Here is a 19,538-nt window from a genome sequence, read left to right on the forward strand (position 1 = left end):
TTTAAATTTTTTGTAGAGACAGGGTCTTCCTATATTGTCCAGGCTGGTCCTGAACTCCTGGGCTCAAGAGATCCTCCCGCCTCAGACTCTCAAAGTGCTAGGATTACAGGCATAAGCCACCTTGCCCAGGCCATTATCCTCTAATTAAAAAATTATTTCCTTATTTTTTGACATAATTTTTCTTATTGGTATGCTTATTTTTGCTTCGCTTTGAACTTTGTAAAAAATAATATATTGCTTATTTCCTTATATGACTTGCTTTTTCACTTAATGGTATGATTCTAAGATTTCATCCAGGATAATGAGTATGACTGAAGTTCAGTCATTTAAATAACTGAAATATTTCATCATTTCAACAGTGGAGCACATTTGTGAGTCTCTGTAGGGTAGGCATGATCGCATGGCAGGCAAACAGTCAAATTTAAAAGATACTACTCAATGGTTCCCAAGGTAGTCATGCTGATTTATGTTTCCACAGCAATGTAATAATTCCCGCTGCTCCATACATATCCTTGAAACACCTCATACTGAGATTTTACAATTTTTATAAAAAGAGTAGGAATAAAATGGCATCTACTTGGGGTTTTCATTATCATTTCTATAATTTTGTTTTTTAAATTTTTAGTTTAATTGCATTATGATCAGAAAAACTGCATGACATCAGTTCTTTGAAATGTATTAAGACTTGTTTCACAGCCTCATATATGGTCCATTTTAGCACACATTCTGCATATGCTTGAAAAGATGTCTATTCTCCAATGGTTAGCCACATGGCTTCATATTTATTAGATCAAGCTTATTAAATGTGAGGCTCCAATGTTTTACAAACTAATACTTTTTTGTTTTCTTGTTCCATTAATTACTAAAAGGGGTGGGTGAAAATACCAGTATATGGTTGATCTGTACATTTATCCTTATAATTTGGTCAATTTTTATTTTATAGTTCTGAGGCTGTTATTAGAAGCACACTAGTTTATAAACACTTTCCTTGTGAATTAAACTTACTATATAGTTACCCTCTTTATCTCTAGATATACTTTTGCCTTAAAATTTATGAGTGTGTGTGCGTGTAGTAGTAGTAGTAGTAGTAGTCATCCCCTCTTCTTCATGGGGTATATTCCAGGACCCCCAACAGATGCCTGAAACCATATATATGTTTTAGTTTGATTATTATTTATTTGGTTACTATTTGATATAACTTTTCTACATGTTTACTTTCTATGTTTCTCGGTCACTAGGTATTTTTTAAATTGGCTTTACTGAGGTATAATCTATATAAAATAAAATGTCCTCCATTAGAAGTGTACAGTTCAGCGAGTTTTGACACATGCATACAATCCTGTAACTGCCACAACAACCAATATATAGTACATTTTCATCATCCTAAAAAGTTCTCTCATACCCCTTTGCTGTCAATCTCCTTAACCTGCTCCTACCCCTACACAAATACTGATCTGACTATAATTTGCCTTTTCTAGAGTTTCATATCAATGCAATTAGGTAGTTTCTGTGAGCTTTCTCGGCATAATGCTTTGAAGAGTCATGCATGTTGTTATGCTGCTAAGGCTGCTATGAAAATTCATACGCTAGTCTTTGTGTGAGCATATATTTTTATTTCTCTTGGTGAATACTTAGGAATTGATAATATATTTATTATTCACATATTCCCATTGAAACATATGAGTTTCAATTGCTCTGTATCCTCGCTGGTACTTGGTATTGTCATCTTTTAAATTTTAGCCCTTTTAAAAAGCGAATATATAGCGGTCTTCCTCTGTGGTTTTAATTTGCATTTTTCTAATGACTACTGATGATCAGTATCTTTTCATATGCTTGCTTACCACTCACAGACTTTCTTTTGTTAAGTAACTGAAATGTGATCTGGAAAACAGTCAAACATATGTGGAAACACTTCTAGTTTTCACCTTTTCAATTTAATTTTATGGCTATAATTGGTGTTGGACAACATGCTGTAATTAGCATAGGTAATGTTATAAAGACTGCCTGACATCATGGAGGAAGAGAAAAGCTCTGTTAAGTCCTTCTGAAATTTCTAGCTTGTCCTGTTACATGGCCATAACAGTTTATTTTCAGAAAGCAGCACTGAATTTTGCTTACGCTGCTCATCTATCCGATGCCAATTCCTCTTATTTTAAAAAACACATTATAGCTACATATTTAATATTCTGTATCCCACATTTCCAAAATCTGAAGTCTTTTTAGGTCCACTGCTGGATTTTGTTTTCTTTTCTGCTGACTGTCATTACTGTTGGCTTGTTTCCTTGTATAGTCTATAATTTTTGACTGTGAACTCATCATTGTTGGGACACTTTCTGTGAAAGTTTGACAAAGCCTATCTAAAGGTACCTTCCTCTACAGAAGATTAGCATGTGCTTTTGCCATTTCTCTATGGCGTGAAGATCAGAGTCCATTTTGAATTAAAATTTCTTTCTTGAGCTTTTAAGTCTAGACAGGTAATGTACATTGAAGCTCCAGACACTTGTGAGGTTGGGTAAATGGCTTTTAAATCTTAGGAGTGTTTCCTCCTTTCAACTCTATCTTCCCAATTGTTAAAGCTGAAAATGAATTTTCACTGCTATAAACTTGTGCCGAATAAATTTTATTTAAGTTCATCTCCCCCCCACCCCCCACCAGGCATTGTACTTTTTGAGTCCTAGATATATTGTGGCAGTCTTCAAGCTGCTCTCTGCTCTGCTCAGGTCTGTAGTCCCCCAATCCCAACAAAGGTCTACAGACTAAGCTTTAGGTTACCAGCCTTGGTAAATGCCTCCGACTATCAGGTGGTTTCAAGGCTGGCTTACCAGTACTTGGAACTGGTATTCTTGCTTTGTTTCTGGCCTTTGGCTGTTCCCCTTATTATTATTATTTTTTTTTCTGTAGGTTCTTCCACTGACCTGATTAGAAACAGACATACACACTTCAAACTAACACACACTTTAAGATATTGTGTGGCCAGAAAATTTTGAGTTCTCTAGTCTGCATATGCTGGAAACATTCTTTACACATTTGCTCATACTTGCTTTATTACCTTGGCGGAAGCTGATTCCCCCTGGTGAAAAGAGTTCCAACTTCCTCTTCCACAATTCATATTCATTATCTATACTTATAATTTATAGGCAGTAGAGCTTACTAATTAAGAGCAAAGATTTTTGAAGTAAACTGCCTGGGCCAGGTGCGGTGGTTCATGCCTGTAATCCCAGCATTTTGGGAGGCTGAGGCAGACGGATCATTTGAGGCCAGGAGTGTGAGACCAGCCTGGCCAACATGGCGAAACTCCGTCTCTACTAAAAATAAAAATAAAAAAATAGCCGAGCGTGGTGGCACACGCGTGTAATCCCAGCTACTTGGGAGGCTGAGTCAAGAGAATCACTTGAACCCAGAAGGTGGAGGCTGCAGTGAGCCGAGATCATGCCACTGCACTCCAGCCTGGGTGACAGAGCGAGACTTGGTCAAAGAAAAGAAAAGAAAAAAAAAAGAAACAAACTGCTTGTGTTTGAATCCTGTTCTCCTGCTTATTAGCTGAGTGACCCTGGGCAAATTATTAACCTTATTAACCTTATAGGGTTTTTGAAAAAGTGAGTGAGCTACAATATATGTTTACAGTCACATAAAATGCTTACAAGAGCCACGTACACATTAGCCATTATTACTACTGCTTTTTATTCTTTGTTTTTTTTGGTACTTTTTCTCTAGTTTTAGTGAATCAATCATTTAAGAAACAAATACTTGTAGAAGCAGCTCATTTTAAGTGCAAAAAACTGAGCTAGACGCTGAAAAAAAATTACCAAGAAGTGTAAAATGTGCACTCTTTCCTCGAAGAGATTTCAGATAACTTGGGATCAACAGAAAATAAACAGTAAGTAAAACATGTGAGTTGTTGGAAGGTAATACAAACTTAGCAAATTAACAGTGTACTCAACAGTGCAATATTTCAGAGAATGAAGGCATCATTGTGTATTTTACAACATTAAGTAGGTTATAAAAATTTGAGTGTTGTAATCATTCTATTATTTGACTTTGCCATCTTACAACCAGGAAAAAAAGAGAAAAACAGATGATATACCTTTACTCCTTTTTCCTTAACAAAATGTAAGTTTTCTTCGTACGTAACACAATATAAAGAGCATAAATTTTGGAATTAAATTTGAATTTCAATGCTGCCTCTTTCATTGACTAGTTAAATGGGACTTTGGGAAGGTTCTTAACATCATGAAGACTCAGATTTTTAATCTTTAAAACTGGTATAATAAAAACTGCTTCACAGCACTGTTTTAAGGATGAAATGCAGCAAGAAATACAAAGGACAGAATGCATATTTGGCATACAGCAGGTGTTCAATAAAAGCAAACTTCCTTCTTCACCTCTAATTCTCTTTCAGCTACAATGAAGAAGTTATCTCTTTGCCTACCCCAATTTTATCATTCAAAAATGGCATTGTCCTTTCACGATAATTTTTTTCACATATTCTTAACATACATTTTCACATTCTGTAATTTTCTATAAACTAATAGTGTCATTTAAGACTTGGACCAGCTGCTTTTATTTGAGCTATATATGTTGCGTATCCCTTCCAAATTAAGTTCTTTAAAAGCAAGGAGTGTTTTATTCATCCCTGGCCAGTTAGTTAGCACATAATTTGTGCTCAGTATACACTACTGGATGAAAAAAAGCCCTCTCACAGAACCGTGAATAGTGTACCTAGACACAGGGTGTGTGTGTGTGGATGGTTCATCCCAAACTGAGACAGCCACAAAGGGAGGGAATGTGACTACTGCAAAAAGAAATGAAAAAGCAGGAAAGAAAAAGATCACATATATATAAAATGTGGCATATAACATACAAATATGTATAAATTACAAGTTTATAAATTATAAAATACATAGATTATAGCTTTTAAAATTATAATGTATAAATTATAAATTCAGATACAATTTTAACATATATATTATACATTAAAATAAAATTTTATTGCTATTATAATTCTCCCTAAAGTAGGCACTGGGTAAAAATAAAACAATAAATCATTGAAAATTTATCCTATAATCATAGTATATTCAAATAAAGTTTATAAATAAAGGCATTCAACTTACAGTATAGCAGTATCTCCCTTTGAGGTAATATAGAAAGGGTTCCTCTGGTAAAAGTTTGATTGCTATATCTAGATGTTCCTGAAAGAAGCATCCAAACGAAAATCATCTCCCAAGTTTCAGATATTGTTGACTGGAACTACACCAAAGCCTAGTAACTCAAAAGTGGTTTTAAAATATTGTCTCAGTCCTCCCCATCCCTATCACTAATACAATGAAATCTTATCAATAATTATATTACCAAAAATGATTGCTTACAACCAGAACCAGAACTGTGACTAGGATTTAATAAAGCTATGTGTAATTTAAAGCCAAAATACTGTTATAAAAATTGAAAACACCAAAGTCATTTGTTTGCCTACCCATGACTTGACTAGTGAATAGTTACTGATTCTGAGGTGAGCTTACAAATATCAAATGACATGGAATAGGGGATAATGGCAGAAAAAATAGCAGAGTTAGATGGGGGGAGAAACCTATTCCTTTGGCATTATCAAATGGTTATAGGGAGCTGGAAAATAGGGAAGAACTGTTAATTCATCTCTGTAATTATTGACGTTGAGGGGTTATGTATTGAGCTATGGAGGCAAATAATACATTTTGTGTGTGTGTGTATTACTTACTTTATTTGTCTATCATGGCAAACTTAAATCCTACATTGGATCCTACTTTTCCTCCACCAAATCAATATGCAGAGATTGTTAACTACTTAGTGCTGGTCACACTTAAGATGTTATTGAGCTTATGACCAAAAGGCCTTTTTTTTTTTTTTTTTTTTTTTTTGAGATGGAGTCTCATTCTATTGTCCAGGCTGGAGTGCAGTGGCATGATCATGGCTCACTGCAACCTCTGCCTCCCTGGTTCAAGCGATTCTCCTGCTTCAGCCTCCCAAGTAGCTGGGATTACAGGCGCCCGCCACCATGCCTGGCTAATTTTTGTATTTTTAGTAGAGATGCGGTTTCACCATGTTGGCCAGGCTGGTCTCGAACTCCTGGCCTCAAGCAATCTGCCCGCCTCAGCCTCCCAAAGTGCTGTGATTACAGGTGTGAGCCACCACACCCGGCCGGCTAATTCTTAATCTTTGAAAAAGTGATACTCATCTACTCCGTGACTTCTTTCAGAATCTGGACTAATAATAATCTTTTTTTTTTTTTTTTTTGAGACGGAGTCTCACTCTGTCACCCAGGCTGGAGTGCAGTGGCATGACCGTGGCTCACTGCAAGCTCCGCCCCCCAGGTTCATGCCATTCTCCTGCCTCAGCCTCCTGAGTAGCTGGGACTATAGGCACCCGCCACCACTAATTTTTTTGTGTGTGTATTTTTAGTAGAGATGGGGCTTCACAGTGTTCACCAGGATGGTCTCAATCTCCTGACCTCGTGATCCACCCACCTTGGCCTCCCAAAGTGCTGGGATTACAGGCGTGAGCCACTGTGCCGGCCAACTAATAATAATCTTTAATCACCCAAATAATTTAATTCTTTTTGTCACAGTACTATTTAAAGAGTATAATTTCATTTTCTAACGTTTAAACAAAAAAGCAAATTCCCAGAGCTTAATCTGTTGAATAATCTGGTTTATACCTGTTGATGGAACATATGGCTACATTAAAACATTTTTATTATTAATAAATACCCTTCCATAAGTCTGGATCTGAAAAGAAATAAGAAAAAAAAAAGAAATACCTTGAAGAGGTGCCCATAGTTGATTTTGTTTTGTAAACCCTCAAACTCAGATACATAGCCACACAAAACTGCATACCTGAAAAGGACAAAAACAGACAAAAACAGTGGCCATTGTGTAAATTTTTAACAAAATGCCACCAAAACATAACATTAAAAGAAACTCTAAAGCATTCATTCATATTTAACAAGAGTATTCATATAAATCTAAGGGCCCTAACAATAATAAATACTTGACATTAACATGAGACCAGTTTTCTCATCTATAACTGGGGATACTAACAATATTTACATGTATATTGTGAGGGTAAAATAAGCCAAAACAGGTAGTGCGATTAGAACAGTGCCCAGGACATAAGGACTTTCAATAAATGTTACCTGCCACTATCATCATCATCAATATTAAAGTCATGAAGAAACTCTCAGAAAAAGTCTAATCACATTAAGCATTAAATTAGAAAAAATATTGTCAACAGATTTATAACATTAAAAATACTGTTACAGTCAACTTAAAAAATTCATTCCCTCCTTTAAAAAGCTTACAATTTCATGAGCTCCTTTAATATCAATAAATATGCAAATAAATACCACGATTAAAACAAACTCAAAGGTAATTTTAGAGTATGCTTTTTCAAAAAATTTCCCCTTCTCCTTCAACCCTTCCTGGAAACACTTCATTGCTAGAATAGTGCATCCCATGGGTCATTTATTTGTTTCCACTGGGAATACAAAAATTTACACAAATAGTTATTTGACTTTAAGTTGCATGCAATATTTGTTCAGCAATTTGCTTATTTACTGGAAAAATTGAAGATATGTTGCTTTTCACATTCAGAGTGTTTCTATCTGTACAAAAATCTTTGAAGTATTTCAGAGTGTTTTTGTCTAAGGTAAAATATCCATTTACTTAAATATTTCAAGTAGGTGTTAATTTTTACTTGCATTGTCATAGTAACTAAGATGAAAAATGTAACTTTGGATGTTATTTATCTCAGCCATTTCTGTGAATACCCATAACTTCCAAGTACAAAAAAACAGTGAACAATTTTAATTTGGAACAGTAAGACCATTCCTAGACACAAACGATAACTTAATTCATACCACATATGGACAACCAATAAAATGGCCACTTTTCAGTTATGACCGTTTTGATCTCTGTTTTCAGTTTCTGTATAATCAACAGAATCTGCTATAGTAAAAGCAAGGAGGAGGACCATATCAACCTACTAAAAACAACCTCAGAACTTAACTAGATTAGGATACACTACTACTCACGAGTTCTAAAATCAGACTGAATTTCATGTACCTCTCTAGATCCACAATAAATCTTTCCAGAGATTTCAAATTCAAGAAAAGCAGATTAACAGAAAATGACTCTCAAACTGCTTTATAAAAACTGTTATTGTTGCCTCAGGCCTATGTTCTTTTATTTAAAAAATTAATAAACTATGTTTTGGAGCACTTTTAGGTTCACAGCAAAACTGAGCAGAAAGTATGGAGGATTCCCATATATCTCCTATCCTAGCCCCCACAACTTCCCCCACTATTATTTATTTATTTATTTATTTATTTATTTATTTATTTAGAGATGAAGACATGCTCTATTGCCCAGTCTGGAGTGCAGTGGTGCAATCTTGGCTCACTGCAACCTCTGCCTCCCAGGTTCAAGCAATTCTCATGCTTCAGCTTCCTGAGTAGCTGGGACTACAGGCATGTGCCACCATGCCTGGCTAATTTTTGCATTTTTAGTAGAGATGGGATTTCACCATGTTGGCCAGGCTGGTCTCGAACTCCTGACCTCAGGTGATCTGCCCACCTCGATCTCTCAAAGCGCTGGGATTACAGGCATGAGCCACTGTGCCTGGCCAACTTCCCCCACTATTAACATCCAACTTCACAGTGGTACATTTGTTAAAACTGATGAAACTACATTGACACATCAGTATCATCCAAAGTCCGTAGTTTACAATATGGTTTGTACTTGGTGTTTAATATTCTATGGGTTTTGACAAATGTATAATGACATGTGTATACTGTTGTAATGTGTTACATAAAAGTTTTACTTCCTATAAAAATCCTCTGTGTTCTGCTTATTCGTCCCTCCCTCCCCGCAACCCCTGGCAACCACTGATCCTTTTACTGTCTCCATAGTTTGGTCTTTCCCAGAATGTCATATAGTTGGAACCATATAGTATATTGCCTTTTCAGATTGCCTTCTTTTACTTAGTAATATGTATTTAAGGTTCCTCCACGTCTTTTCATGGCCTTGATAGCTCATTTCTGTTTAGCCCTGAGTAATATTTCATTGAATGGATATACCATAGTTTTATTCATTCGCCTGTTGAATATTTGTTAAGCGTTTCTCATAGAGATCTTGTACATACTTTGTTCATTTTCATCTATGTATTTCAATATTTTTGGTGCTAATGTAAATAGTATTATGTTTTTAATTTCAAACTCCACTTCTTCATTGCTGGTATAGAGGAAACTGATTGACTTTTGTACCTTACCCTTGTATCTAGCAACCTTGCTATAACTGCTTAATCCCAAGAGATTTTTTTTTAGATTTTTTTACAAAGACAATCATATCATTGTCTTTGCAAACAATTTTATTTCTTCCCTCCCAATCTGCATACCTTTTATTTTCTTTTCTTGTTATATGGCATTAGCTAGAACTTTCAGTATAATGTTGAAAAGCAGTGGTAAGAGGGAACATCCTTACCTTCCTCCTGATCTTAGTTTCTCAATGGTGGGAAAGCAAGTTTCTCACCATTAAGTATAATGTTAGCTGTATGTTTCCTATAAATGTTTTTTATCAAGTTGAGGAAAATTGATAAAATTTTCCTCAACTTGATAAAGTTTGCTGAGAGTTTGCTAGTTTGCTGAGAGTTTCTTTCTTTGCATTATCAATGAGTGTTAGATTTTGTCAAATGCTTTTTCTGCGTCTGTTAAAATAATCATGTAATTTTTTTCTGCTTTGGTGTGTTAATGTGATGGATTATAGTAATTGATTTTCAAATGTTGAACTGGCCTTGCATACCAGGAATAAATCTCACTTGGTTATATAATTCTTTTTACACATTGTCAGATTCAATCTGCTAATATTTTATTGAAGATTTTTGCTTCTATGTTCATGAGAGATAGTGGTCTACTACAGTTTCCTTCCATTGTCTGATGTTGGTATTAGGGTAATGCTACACTCAAACAATTAGTTAGGAAGTGTACCCTCTACTTCTATCTTATGTAATTGGTATAATTTTCTCCTTAAATATTTGGTAGAATTTACCAATGACCCCGTCTGGTCCTGATGCTTTCTGTTTTGGAAAGTTATTAATTATTTATTCCATTTCTTCAGTAGAAGTAGGCCTATTCAAATTATCTACTCACCATGTTATTTTGAAATGGCCTCTGCCATTCTGTTCAATGATTCCTCTCAACGAGTTCCAGTTTGGGGAACAATTCTAATCCTTCCAAATTCAATACGACTACCTCCCCAAACTCTCTATTTTTGTCATGGGCATTATCACTTTCCAAATTATTTGGACTTAAAACTTTAGGCCACTTTCTATTTAAATATACTTTTAGAACAGCTTTGAATTTACAAAAAAATTCTCATAGTACAGACAATTCCCTTATATGCCACACCTAGTTTTCCCTGTTGTTAATATCTTACATTACTACAGTACATTTGTCAAAACTGTACCAATATTGATATACAATATTGATACAAAATTGTCACAATGAACCAATATTAATACACTATTAACTAAAATCTATATTTTATTCAAATTTCTATCATATTTCCCTATTATCCTTAGTCATTTTTGACATCTTTCTCTCCATCCTTCCTTTCATACTTATTTCTATTAATTCATAACTTGTTAGGTATCTTTTTCGACATGTTAAAATCTTTTGAGTTACTGTTGTCATTCATCATCTACCCTGTTACTTCTAATTTTGTGTTCTCTGTAACTTTTACAAGCATACTTTCTATATCTTCACCCATCAACAAAATGACTGAACACACTAGGGACCAAGATACAGACCTGGCCCTAGAATCACCCCCAGATTGACAGTGATCTGTTGCATAACTGAGCCCCAAACCGTTGAGTCAGCATGGGTTAGCTGACTCAAAGCTTGACCACATTTCTACATCTTGTCCAAAAAATGTTATCAGTGAACTTGCCTCAGTGCTTTACTTCAATCCAGGTATATTGGATTGATTTCCCTACTCTACTAGCAAAATAAATAAATAAATAAATAAATAAATAAATAAAAAACAGATCATTTCACCTTTTTAGAAAAATCTGTCTTGGTTCTCTTTCAACGTACACACTTATCTAGAGATGCACAAAACAACCCATCTAACTCTTTGTGCTGGAATGAAAGGCATAGATGCTATGTTCACTGGTCTATAGTGGTACAATCTATCTTCTGCTATTTTCTGCAAATCAGAACTACTTATGGATATCTCTAGGCTTTTATTTTGCTCTCTCAACATATTCTCTCCAAGTTACTCTGAGTCAAGGGAAAAAAACCCCATGATTTATAAATACCATTATATGAAATATGTACATTTTCCCTTTTAAATAATCTGCCCTTAGAGTTACATTTTTCATATTTTTTTGGAATCTGCTTCTTTAAAGTTTAAAATATTATCTATCATTTTATGTATCATAAATTCAAAGGTACCTGGTCACTTTCTCCCAAAGGGTCATTAGTTCTTTTCTTTCAATCAATTCTACCTATGTTTGTGTGTGTATCTGATTTTTTAATACTGTTCATTTAAAACATATAATTTTATTTTTTTTTCTCAAATACTCAGGCTGATGGAAATTCTGAAAAAAGTTAATTCACAACATGGTATATTACCTCCATCTAGAGGTCATTCTAACTACATACATTTTGACAAGAACACTGTATTTTTCTTTGCATTGATAGTGAATATATCCTTAATCACTGACTATCATACTGTTTCAACAACTACTAAAACAACTCCATTAATTTCCCTGCAGTATTTCTCATTCAGCACCAATGCTGTTTATACTATGAAAAAGCAGAGGCAGCATGCTGTTAACAGAAAAATGACTAGGCATATAAGAATACAAAACTGGGTTCTAGTTTCTGTTTTTCCACTTGTTGTATTGCTCTGATTACTAATCAACACACACATTCATGTGTGCATGCACACATACACACAGTACCTTGCTTACCCCATCTATAAAGTGAAAACAAGCTGCTCTGTGAATCACATGTTCTAAGACATGTGGGTATAATTTGCAAACAGTAGAGCACAACCAATATGTAAGACATTACTTATAATTAAGGTCTGGCTTATTTGGCCAACAAACTGCAAATCCATTGGTCACTTTATTCTCATTCTCTTGATTCCAGGAGTACTAATATTTTTTGTCAGTAGAACAAAAACAACTGAATCTTACAGAAAGCATATACAGCCTTAAAGTTACAAAGTCATTTCATTTTAGAAAAGATAGAGATAAAACTAAGTCATTAGAATGATCTGTATTTTTCAATCATTCCCAAATAATATTAACCCTTTTTGAAATTTATTCTTAAAGATTACATCTTTTGTTTCAAACTGAAGGTTTGTAAACCATCATATAATACTGTAAACGATGGGTCTGCAAACTCTTGCAGTAGGACCAGATAGTAAACATTTTAGACTTTGGGGCCAGTCTTTTGCAACTACTCTGCTGCTGTGCAAAAATGCCTGTGTGTGGCTGTGATCCAATAAAACTTTATTTACAAAAACAGGCAGTCAAATTCATCTGGACGCTATAGTTTGTCATTCATGCTGAATGAATGAGAAAATGTCTTATTATCATACTAATAAATTCAGTCTTAATTCAGTTTTAACATAATTAAAGAGAGTCCAGAAGAATAAGATTTCAACATTTTATTATAATTAATTATAAAATCAGGCCACCTAAATTTCACCCATTGCTTCTCAAGTCAAAGTTTAAATTTCTTTTTTCATCCCTTCAAACATCTACTATTTAATTTAAGGAGGACTTTTGCATTCAGTGGTATATAGTATAAGAATTAAGATTAAATTGACATTTAAATTTCTCAAATCTTAATCAACTGATTAATTTTATTTTTTTAATTCAAAACTGATACTGAATAAGAAATTAGGTGAAACACAATTGGATCACTACTCTGTGTTTTGATAAGATTTAATACTGGCATTAAATGCTATGGTTATAAACAAGACAAGGCATTTAGTTCTCAACAAAAAGTAAAAGAAGATGAACAAAGGAGATGTAACCAGATTAGTGGAAGACAGACTGGGAAACCCAGAGTTCAGCATCATCTATGCTCACAAGATACATTTCAAGGTACTTAATGAAGCCCTCAGAGAAAATTCAAATTCAACATTGTTCCTCTATGAAAAATTGGAAACCCACACTGATAAATAACCTCAAATTGACGATTTACACCAAATGCACATTTTTAATGTGATTCTTCGTGGGTACAGATGCATGTGGGAGAGAAGGAAGAGGACAGAGGATGGGAAAGGAAGAGCAATAGAAATAGGGAGAGAAAAGAGAAGGAAGAGGAGGGGAGGGAACAGAGGAGTGAGAGGTAAGAGACAGGAAGAATAGGGGAGGAGGAGGAGGAGTTGAGAGTTAAAAGTAGGACTTCGGTGTTCTTTCTGCATCCTAATTAGGCTAACCAGTTCCCAAATACCTCCATTATCAAAGGCGATGAAGAGAGAGAGTAGGGCTTGATCACCACAAATTCATTACAGTTACTACTAAACGTAGAAGAACAGAAGTACTTTAACGTATATGTTAATTTACTAGTGTTATTATGTAAGTTAGATTATCTAGGTAAACCTGGCTAATATAAATAATAGCCAAGACTCTCTGTTCTAGGGAAATGATCTTAAAAGTCTGTACCAAATTGTCACCTGAAAAATTACCTTTTTCCCTAGAATTTTGGCAGAGGCACCAAGAGTACAAAACAATACTTTATCTATTAGGTACTCCAATCCCTAAAGCAAGATTCTCTACTATCCATCCGCGACACATTAAGAAATTATTCACAGGTTCTGCCAGATTTAGCCCTTCACTCTTCCCCAGGCTACGTAAGAGAAGGCAAATAATTCACCAGAGGGAGGAAGAGACTGGGAGTGAGGATTTCTACAGGGTTAGGGTGCTGTGGGTTCTGCCTTCCACCCTCTCATGACAGAGGGCAGGGGCTAGGCTTGCATCTCATCTAAAGCTATGTGAGGGCAGCATCAAAAAGTCTATTCATATTTTGGCATGTGTCTCTTTGAGTTCGGACAAATAAAATGTTACCGGATTCCTCCCCAGGGAATTTTAAGTGAGAGTTTGTGAGTGGAGCTCCCCCTGCTGGTGGCAGAGTGAAAAAAGAGGTCTACTTTGAGGAAATGGTTTGTACTTCAGATTTTGGTGGGGCAAAAATGAGTCTTCTGTGGGACAAATGTGGACCTGTGGAAAGGGAGTCATTTTAAGAGAGATTTTGCCTAAGAATGCCCCTACATCATAGGGATGGGAAATAAAGAAACCGCAAAGAAGGGTGGATTTCTGGAAACTTAGGGCTGAAGAAAGGGTCATACATTTATTATTGTTATCTTCCCACTATCTGTGGCACCTGTATTGCTGGAGAGAAAAAGAAACCAAGAGAAAAAGAAAACAAATGTAAAAATGCAACTACAAGAAAAAGGAAGAATAATAATTAAAAACAATATATTCCTTATTGTGTTTTATAATTTATAATTTATATTTATAAAATAATGTTTACATAAACATACAAAGGGTCCAAACACAACACAATTAAGAATGATTTTTTTTTGCTCTAAGGATATTTACCTATACCAGTCTAACTAATTAAATTCTCTTTGTTTGAACTTTTAATATCATAAATGGCTTTTCCTTGATCTGTGGAATTTGTATATTACGATGCATCAATGCATAAGAAATGGTTGATGTGCTTTTCTACATTTCATTTAGAAACATGCTATCATTTTAGTATTTGTGTTCAAGCAAAATGTTATACTGAACTAGATTTAATTATAACGTATCATCTTCAAAGCCAGTAGACTTGGTAGATTCATTCAATAATTTTTCAATAAAAGTTTCCCTTAAATATATTTCAAAGATGCATAATAAAAATATGTGAATAAACAGAATAAGAACAGTTACTGTGCTATTATATATATTTTTCAGTGAATGTGACTGACAGATTAAATGTATGGGTCAATAGTATTTTGAAAAATCCATTTAATTTATAAAGAGGCAGGTTAGAATTTCAAAGACTGAATAAATCCTATATACTTACCACAGATGACAATGTCCATTCATGGGTGCTCTATTAATAGCTCTTTCACTTAAAGTTTTTCCTGAAAGATAAAAGTACTTACACTTAGTACCTTCATGTGAGTTGGTAGGAGGTGGATTATTGAATTAACTCATGGTTCACAAAGTATGGTCCCAAGACCAGAAGCATCAGCATCACATGGCAACTTTGCTTAAGAACTTTTCAGCCACATTGGAGATCTACTCCATCACACACTGTGGGATTGGGGCCCAATAATCTGTGGTTTAATGAGCCTCCAATGATCCTGATGTATGCTAAGGTTTGACACCCACTAGACTAAGCAACTTAACCAAGTGCAACAAACGCCATTTAATTACTGCTTACAAAGCGTAATAGAAATTTTTTGTATTCCATTCAAACAACATTTACTGAGTACCTACTATGTGCCATACTGTGTGAGTGTCTGGGAATAAAATGTAAAATAAGACAGAGTCCTTGACCTCCAAGAGCTCACCGTTCAGTATGCTGCAGGCATATAAACAAGTAAGTTACATGCAAGAAAAAAAAAAGACCAAGGTGAAAAAGAGGCCACAGCAGAGTGGGTAACTCTAACTCTGCCTGAAGGAGTAAGGGAAGGCTTCCCTGAGAAGTTCTTGCCTAATCATTCACAATAATGAACAGGTTCAGTGACATAAATAATTCCCCCAAATTATTTTACTCAGTTTTAGAGGAATTTTTAACCATGTAATAATTAATTTGGGGCTGGACCTGGTGGCTCACACCTGTAATCCTAGCACTTTGGGAGGCCGAGGCAGGTGGATCACCTGAGGTCAGGAATTCGAGACCAATCTGGCCAACATGGTGAAACCCTGTCTCTACTAAAAACACAAAAATTAGCTGGGCGTGGTGGTGCATGCCTGTAATCCCAGCTACTCAGGAGGCTGAGGCAGGAGAATCACTTGATCCCAGGAGGCGGAGGTTGCAGCTTGCTGAGATTGCGCCAATGTACTCCAGCCTGGGGGACAGAGCGAGACTCTGTCTCAAATAAAAAAAAACCAAAAATAATAATAATTTGGATAGAGGTTTGTTTATGGCTTGGAAAATCTAAATACCTGCAAATAAAACAGAACTGTGTTCTGAGAATCTTTCTCAAAAGGGGCCCTTTTGTTTTATAACTTCTTTTCTCCCTGATCCATTATTATTATCTTGAAGAGACTATCCAAGGATATGCAAAATGCCTTTCTAAATAAGTGGTTGAGATAATCTTTATAAATAAAAATATTTTATTCTAAAACCACGGTTCTATTTATTAATTTGTTAAGGTGGCATTCTACAGTTCTATCCATTAAGATAAATATTCTGTGTAGAAATCGACATAAATTGGAAACAATTAAAAAGTGAAGCATTTTAATAATAATTAACTGCAGTGTGAACAAATATTAAAGAAATAAGCAATTTTAAATGAATGATTAAAAACATGCTTTTTAATGTAAAAACATTAAAAACTAAATCAATTTTTTAGCTACATTACCAAATGAATAAAACTTTCAGTGTACTACCAGAAGCCTGAAATAGAGGTGATTCCATCACTCCGAGAATATAAAAAGACGCCGGGTAGTATACAAACTAGATTCATAGCCTCACTTATGCAGTCAGAATAAAAGTAAAGCTGCATAAGCCTCACTTATGCAGTCAGAATAAAAGTAAAGAACTGTATTTTGTGATCTTTATGATGCATTCATATCGATTACTTAATTAGGAAAGTTAGAAAAATGTTTCTTTAAATAAAGATTCATATCATAATACTTCAGAAACATACTGCATAATGATATACTCACTTTGAGTTTTATCAAAGAATTTTGTACTCTCCAGTGATCAAATCTGTACTAAGCATAACAACCTTAAACATGCTATTATGAGAATAAAACTTCTGCACTTCCTCCCTCATGCTGAATCCCAACGTTCTTCCACGGCTGGTCTGAGCCCCTGCCTTGCTCTCAGTTCCAGTATACTTGGTCATTACCATTACTAAGCACTTACTCCTTATACACTGAATATAATTGGCTGTCCCTTTATTATCTTTTCCATAGAGTAGGTTCCTTAGTGTTGTGCAGCCTTCATCTTATTTATGCCTCTCCTTCTCTCCCTCCTCCCCTTCCCTCCACCATTCATTTTCACACTGTTCCTTGACAAAATAATTTTGAATAAATATTTCTTAAATGGATAAATTAAAGGAATTCTTTTACTTTTATTTCAATATCTGAATGAACACATCTGAGGCTTTTTCTACTCCTTTTTCTTTGGCACTATAAACTCTTCTCTTTTGGATATATCCTATTTCAATCCTATGCTTCATTTTAGCCCCTGAATTCCCTTCAACCTATTTCTTTACGAATTTCACCATCTAAGACATTAACTCAGTTAAACTCCCATTCCATTTAAGAATAGAGATCCAGAGCGATTTTACCTATGGCAAAATGTAACTTCCATAAGAAAGACTTCCCTGCATCAACCTCCATCCTCTGCCATCATATTCTCCTTTCTGCTACATGTGCTCGCAAACAGCCTGTTCTCTATCTATCTATCTATCTATCTATCTATCTATCTATCTATCTATCTATCTGAGACAGGGTCTTGCTCTGTTACCCGCTCTGCAGTGCAGTGGTGAGATCATGGCTCACTGTAGCCTTGATCTCTTGGACTCAAACGATCCTCCCACCTCAGTCATGTGTTATTTTTAGTAGAGACAAGGTCTCCCTATGTTGCCCAGGCTGGTCTCGGACTCCTGAGCTCAAGCTATCTGCCCGCCTTGGCCTCCCAAAGTGCTGGGATTACAGGCATGAGCCACTGCATCCAGCCTCTGTACTCTTCTTTAATAAGAGCTTATTTCCATTCGTTTTGTATATGTATGATTATTTGACTAGTGCTGCCTCCCCTACAAAGCCATAAGCTCCCCTGTAGTCTGAAAACATGTCTATTTTGCTATCCTATTCCTACCTTAGTACATAATACCCAGGGTAGGGCAGGTACTTATGAAAAAAATGTATTTACCTTTCCCTCTCCCTCCCCCTCCCCCTCTCCCTCTCCTCGGTCTCCCTCTGATGCCAAGCCCAGGCTGGACTGTACTGCCGCCATCTCGACTCACTGCAACCTCCCTGCCTCATTCTCCTGCCTCAGCCTGCCAAGTGCCTGGGATTGCAGGCACGTGCCGCCACGCCTGACGTGTTTTCATATTTTTTGGTGGAGAAGGGATTTCGCCGTGTTGGCCGGGCTGGTCTCCAGCTCCTGATCGCGAGTGATCTGCCAGCCTCGGCCTCCCGAGGTGCCGGGATTGCAGACGGAGTCTCACTCACTCAGGGCTCAATGTTGCCCAGGCTGGAGTGCAGTGGTGTGATCTCGGCTGGCTACAACCTCCACCTCCCAGCCGCCTGCCTTGGCCTCCCAAAATGCCCGAGATTGCAGCCTCTGCCGGCCGCCACCCCGTCTAGGAAGTGAGGAGCCCCTCTGCCCAGCCGCCCAGTCTGGGAAGTGAGGAGCGCCTCTTCCCGGCTGTCATCCCGTCTAGGAAGTGAGGAGCGTCTCTGCCCGGCCGCCCATCGTCTGGGATGTGGGGAGCGCCTCTGCCCCCCCGCCCCGTCTGAGATGTGAAGAGCGCCTCTGCTCGGCCGCGACCCCGTCTGGGAACTGAGGAGTGTCTCTGCCCCGCCGCCCATCGTCTGGGATGTGGGGAGCGCCTCTGCCCCGCCGCCCCGTCTGAGATGTGAAGAGCACCTCTGCTCGGCCGCGACCCCGTCTGGGAACTGAGGAGTGTCTCTGCCCCGCCGCCACCCTGTCTGGGAGGTGAGGAGGTCTCTGAGCGGCCGCCCCGTCTGAGAAGTGAGGAGCCCCTCCGCCTGGCAGCCGCCCCGTCTGGGAAGTGAGGAGCATCTCCGCCCGGCAGCCGCCCCGTCCGGGAGGTGGGGGGCAGCCCCCGCCCGGCCAGCCGCCCCATCCGGGAGGTGGGGGGCAGCCCCTGCCCTGCCAGCCACCCCGTCTGGGAGGTGGGGGGCGCCTCTGCCCGGCCACCCCGTCTGGGAAGTGAGGAGCCCCTCTGCCTGGCCGCCACCCCGTCTGGGAGGTATACCCAACAGCTCATTGAGAACGCGCCATGATGACAATGACGGTTTTGTCAAATAGAAAAGGGGGAAATGTGGGGAAAAGAAAGATCAGATTGTTACTGTGTTTGTGTAGAAAGAAATAGACATAGGAGACTCCATTTTGTTCTGTACTAAAAAATTCTTCTGCCTTGGCATGCTGTTCTATAACCTTACCCCCAACCCTGTGCTCTCTGAAACATATGCTGTGTCCACTAAGGGTTAAATGGATTAAGGGCGGTGCAAGATGTGCTTTGTTAAACAGATGCTTGAAGGCAGCATGCTCATTGAGAGTCATCACCACTCCCTAA

The 19,538-nt window shown here is 37.1% G+C and overlaps 1 protein-coding gene across 5 annotated transcripts in view; it reads right to left on the minus strand.

Moving 5' to 3' along the window:
• RMDN2 (regulator of microtubule dynamics 2) overlaps window positions 1-19,538 on the minus strand; it is a 168,093-nt gene that overhangs the window by 98,888 nt on the left and 49,667 nt on the right. For all 5 annotated transcript variants that reach the window (XM_063695953.1, XM_055377727.2, XM_055377726.2 and 2 more), the window contains exons 5-7: window positions 15,116-15,176; window positions 6,791-6,866; window positions 5,112-5,189 (exon numbers count right to left, since the gene is read on the minus strand). In XM_063695953.1, coding sequence (XP_063552023.1) covers window positions 5,112-5,189; window positions 6,791-6,866; window positions 15,116-15,176 — 215 coding nt within the window. The remainder of the gene's footprint in view (window positions 1-5,111; window positions 5,190-6,790; window positions 6,867-15,115; window positions 15,177-19,538) is intronic.

The sequence above is a fragment of the Gorilla gorilla genome, chromosome 12 (assembly GCF_029281585.2).
Source record: "Gorilla gorilla gorilla isolate KB3781 chromosome 12, NHGRI_mGorGor1-v2.1_pri, whole genome shotgun sequence".
In the NCBI taxonomy this organism is placed as follows: Eukaryota; Metazoa; Chordata; class Mammalia; order Primates; family Hominidae; genus Gorilla; species Gorilla gorilla.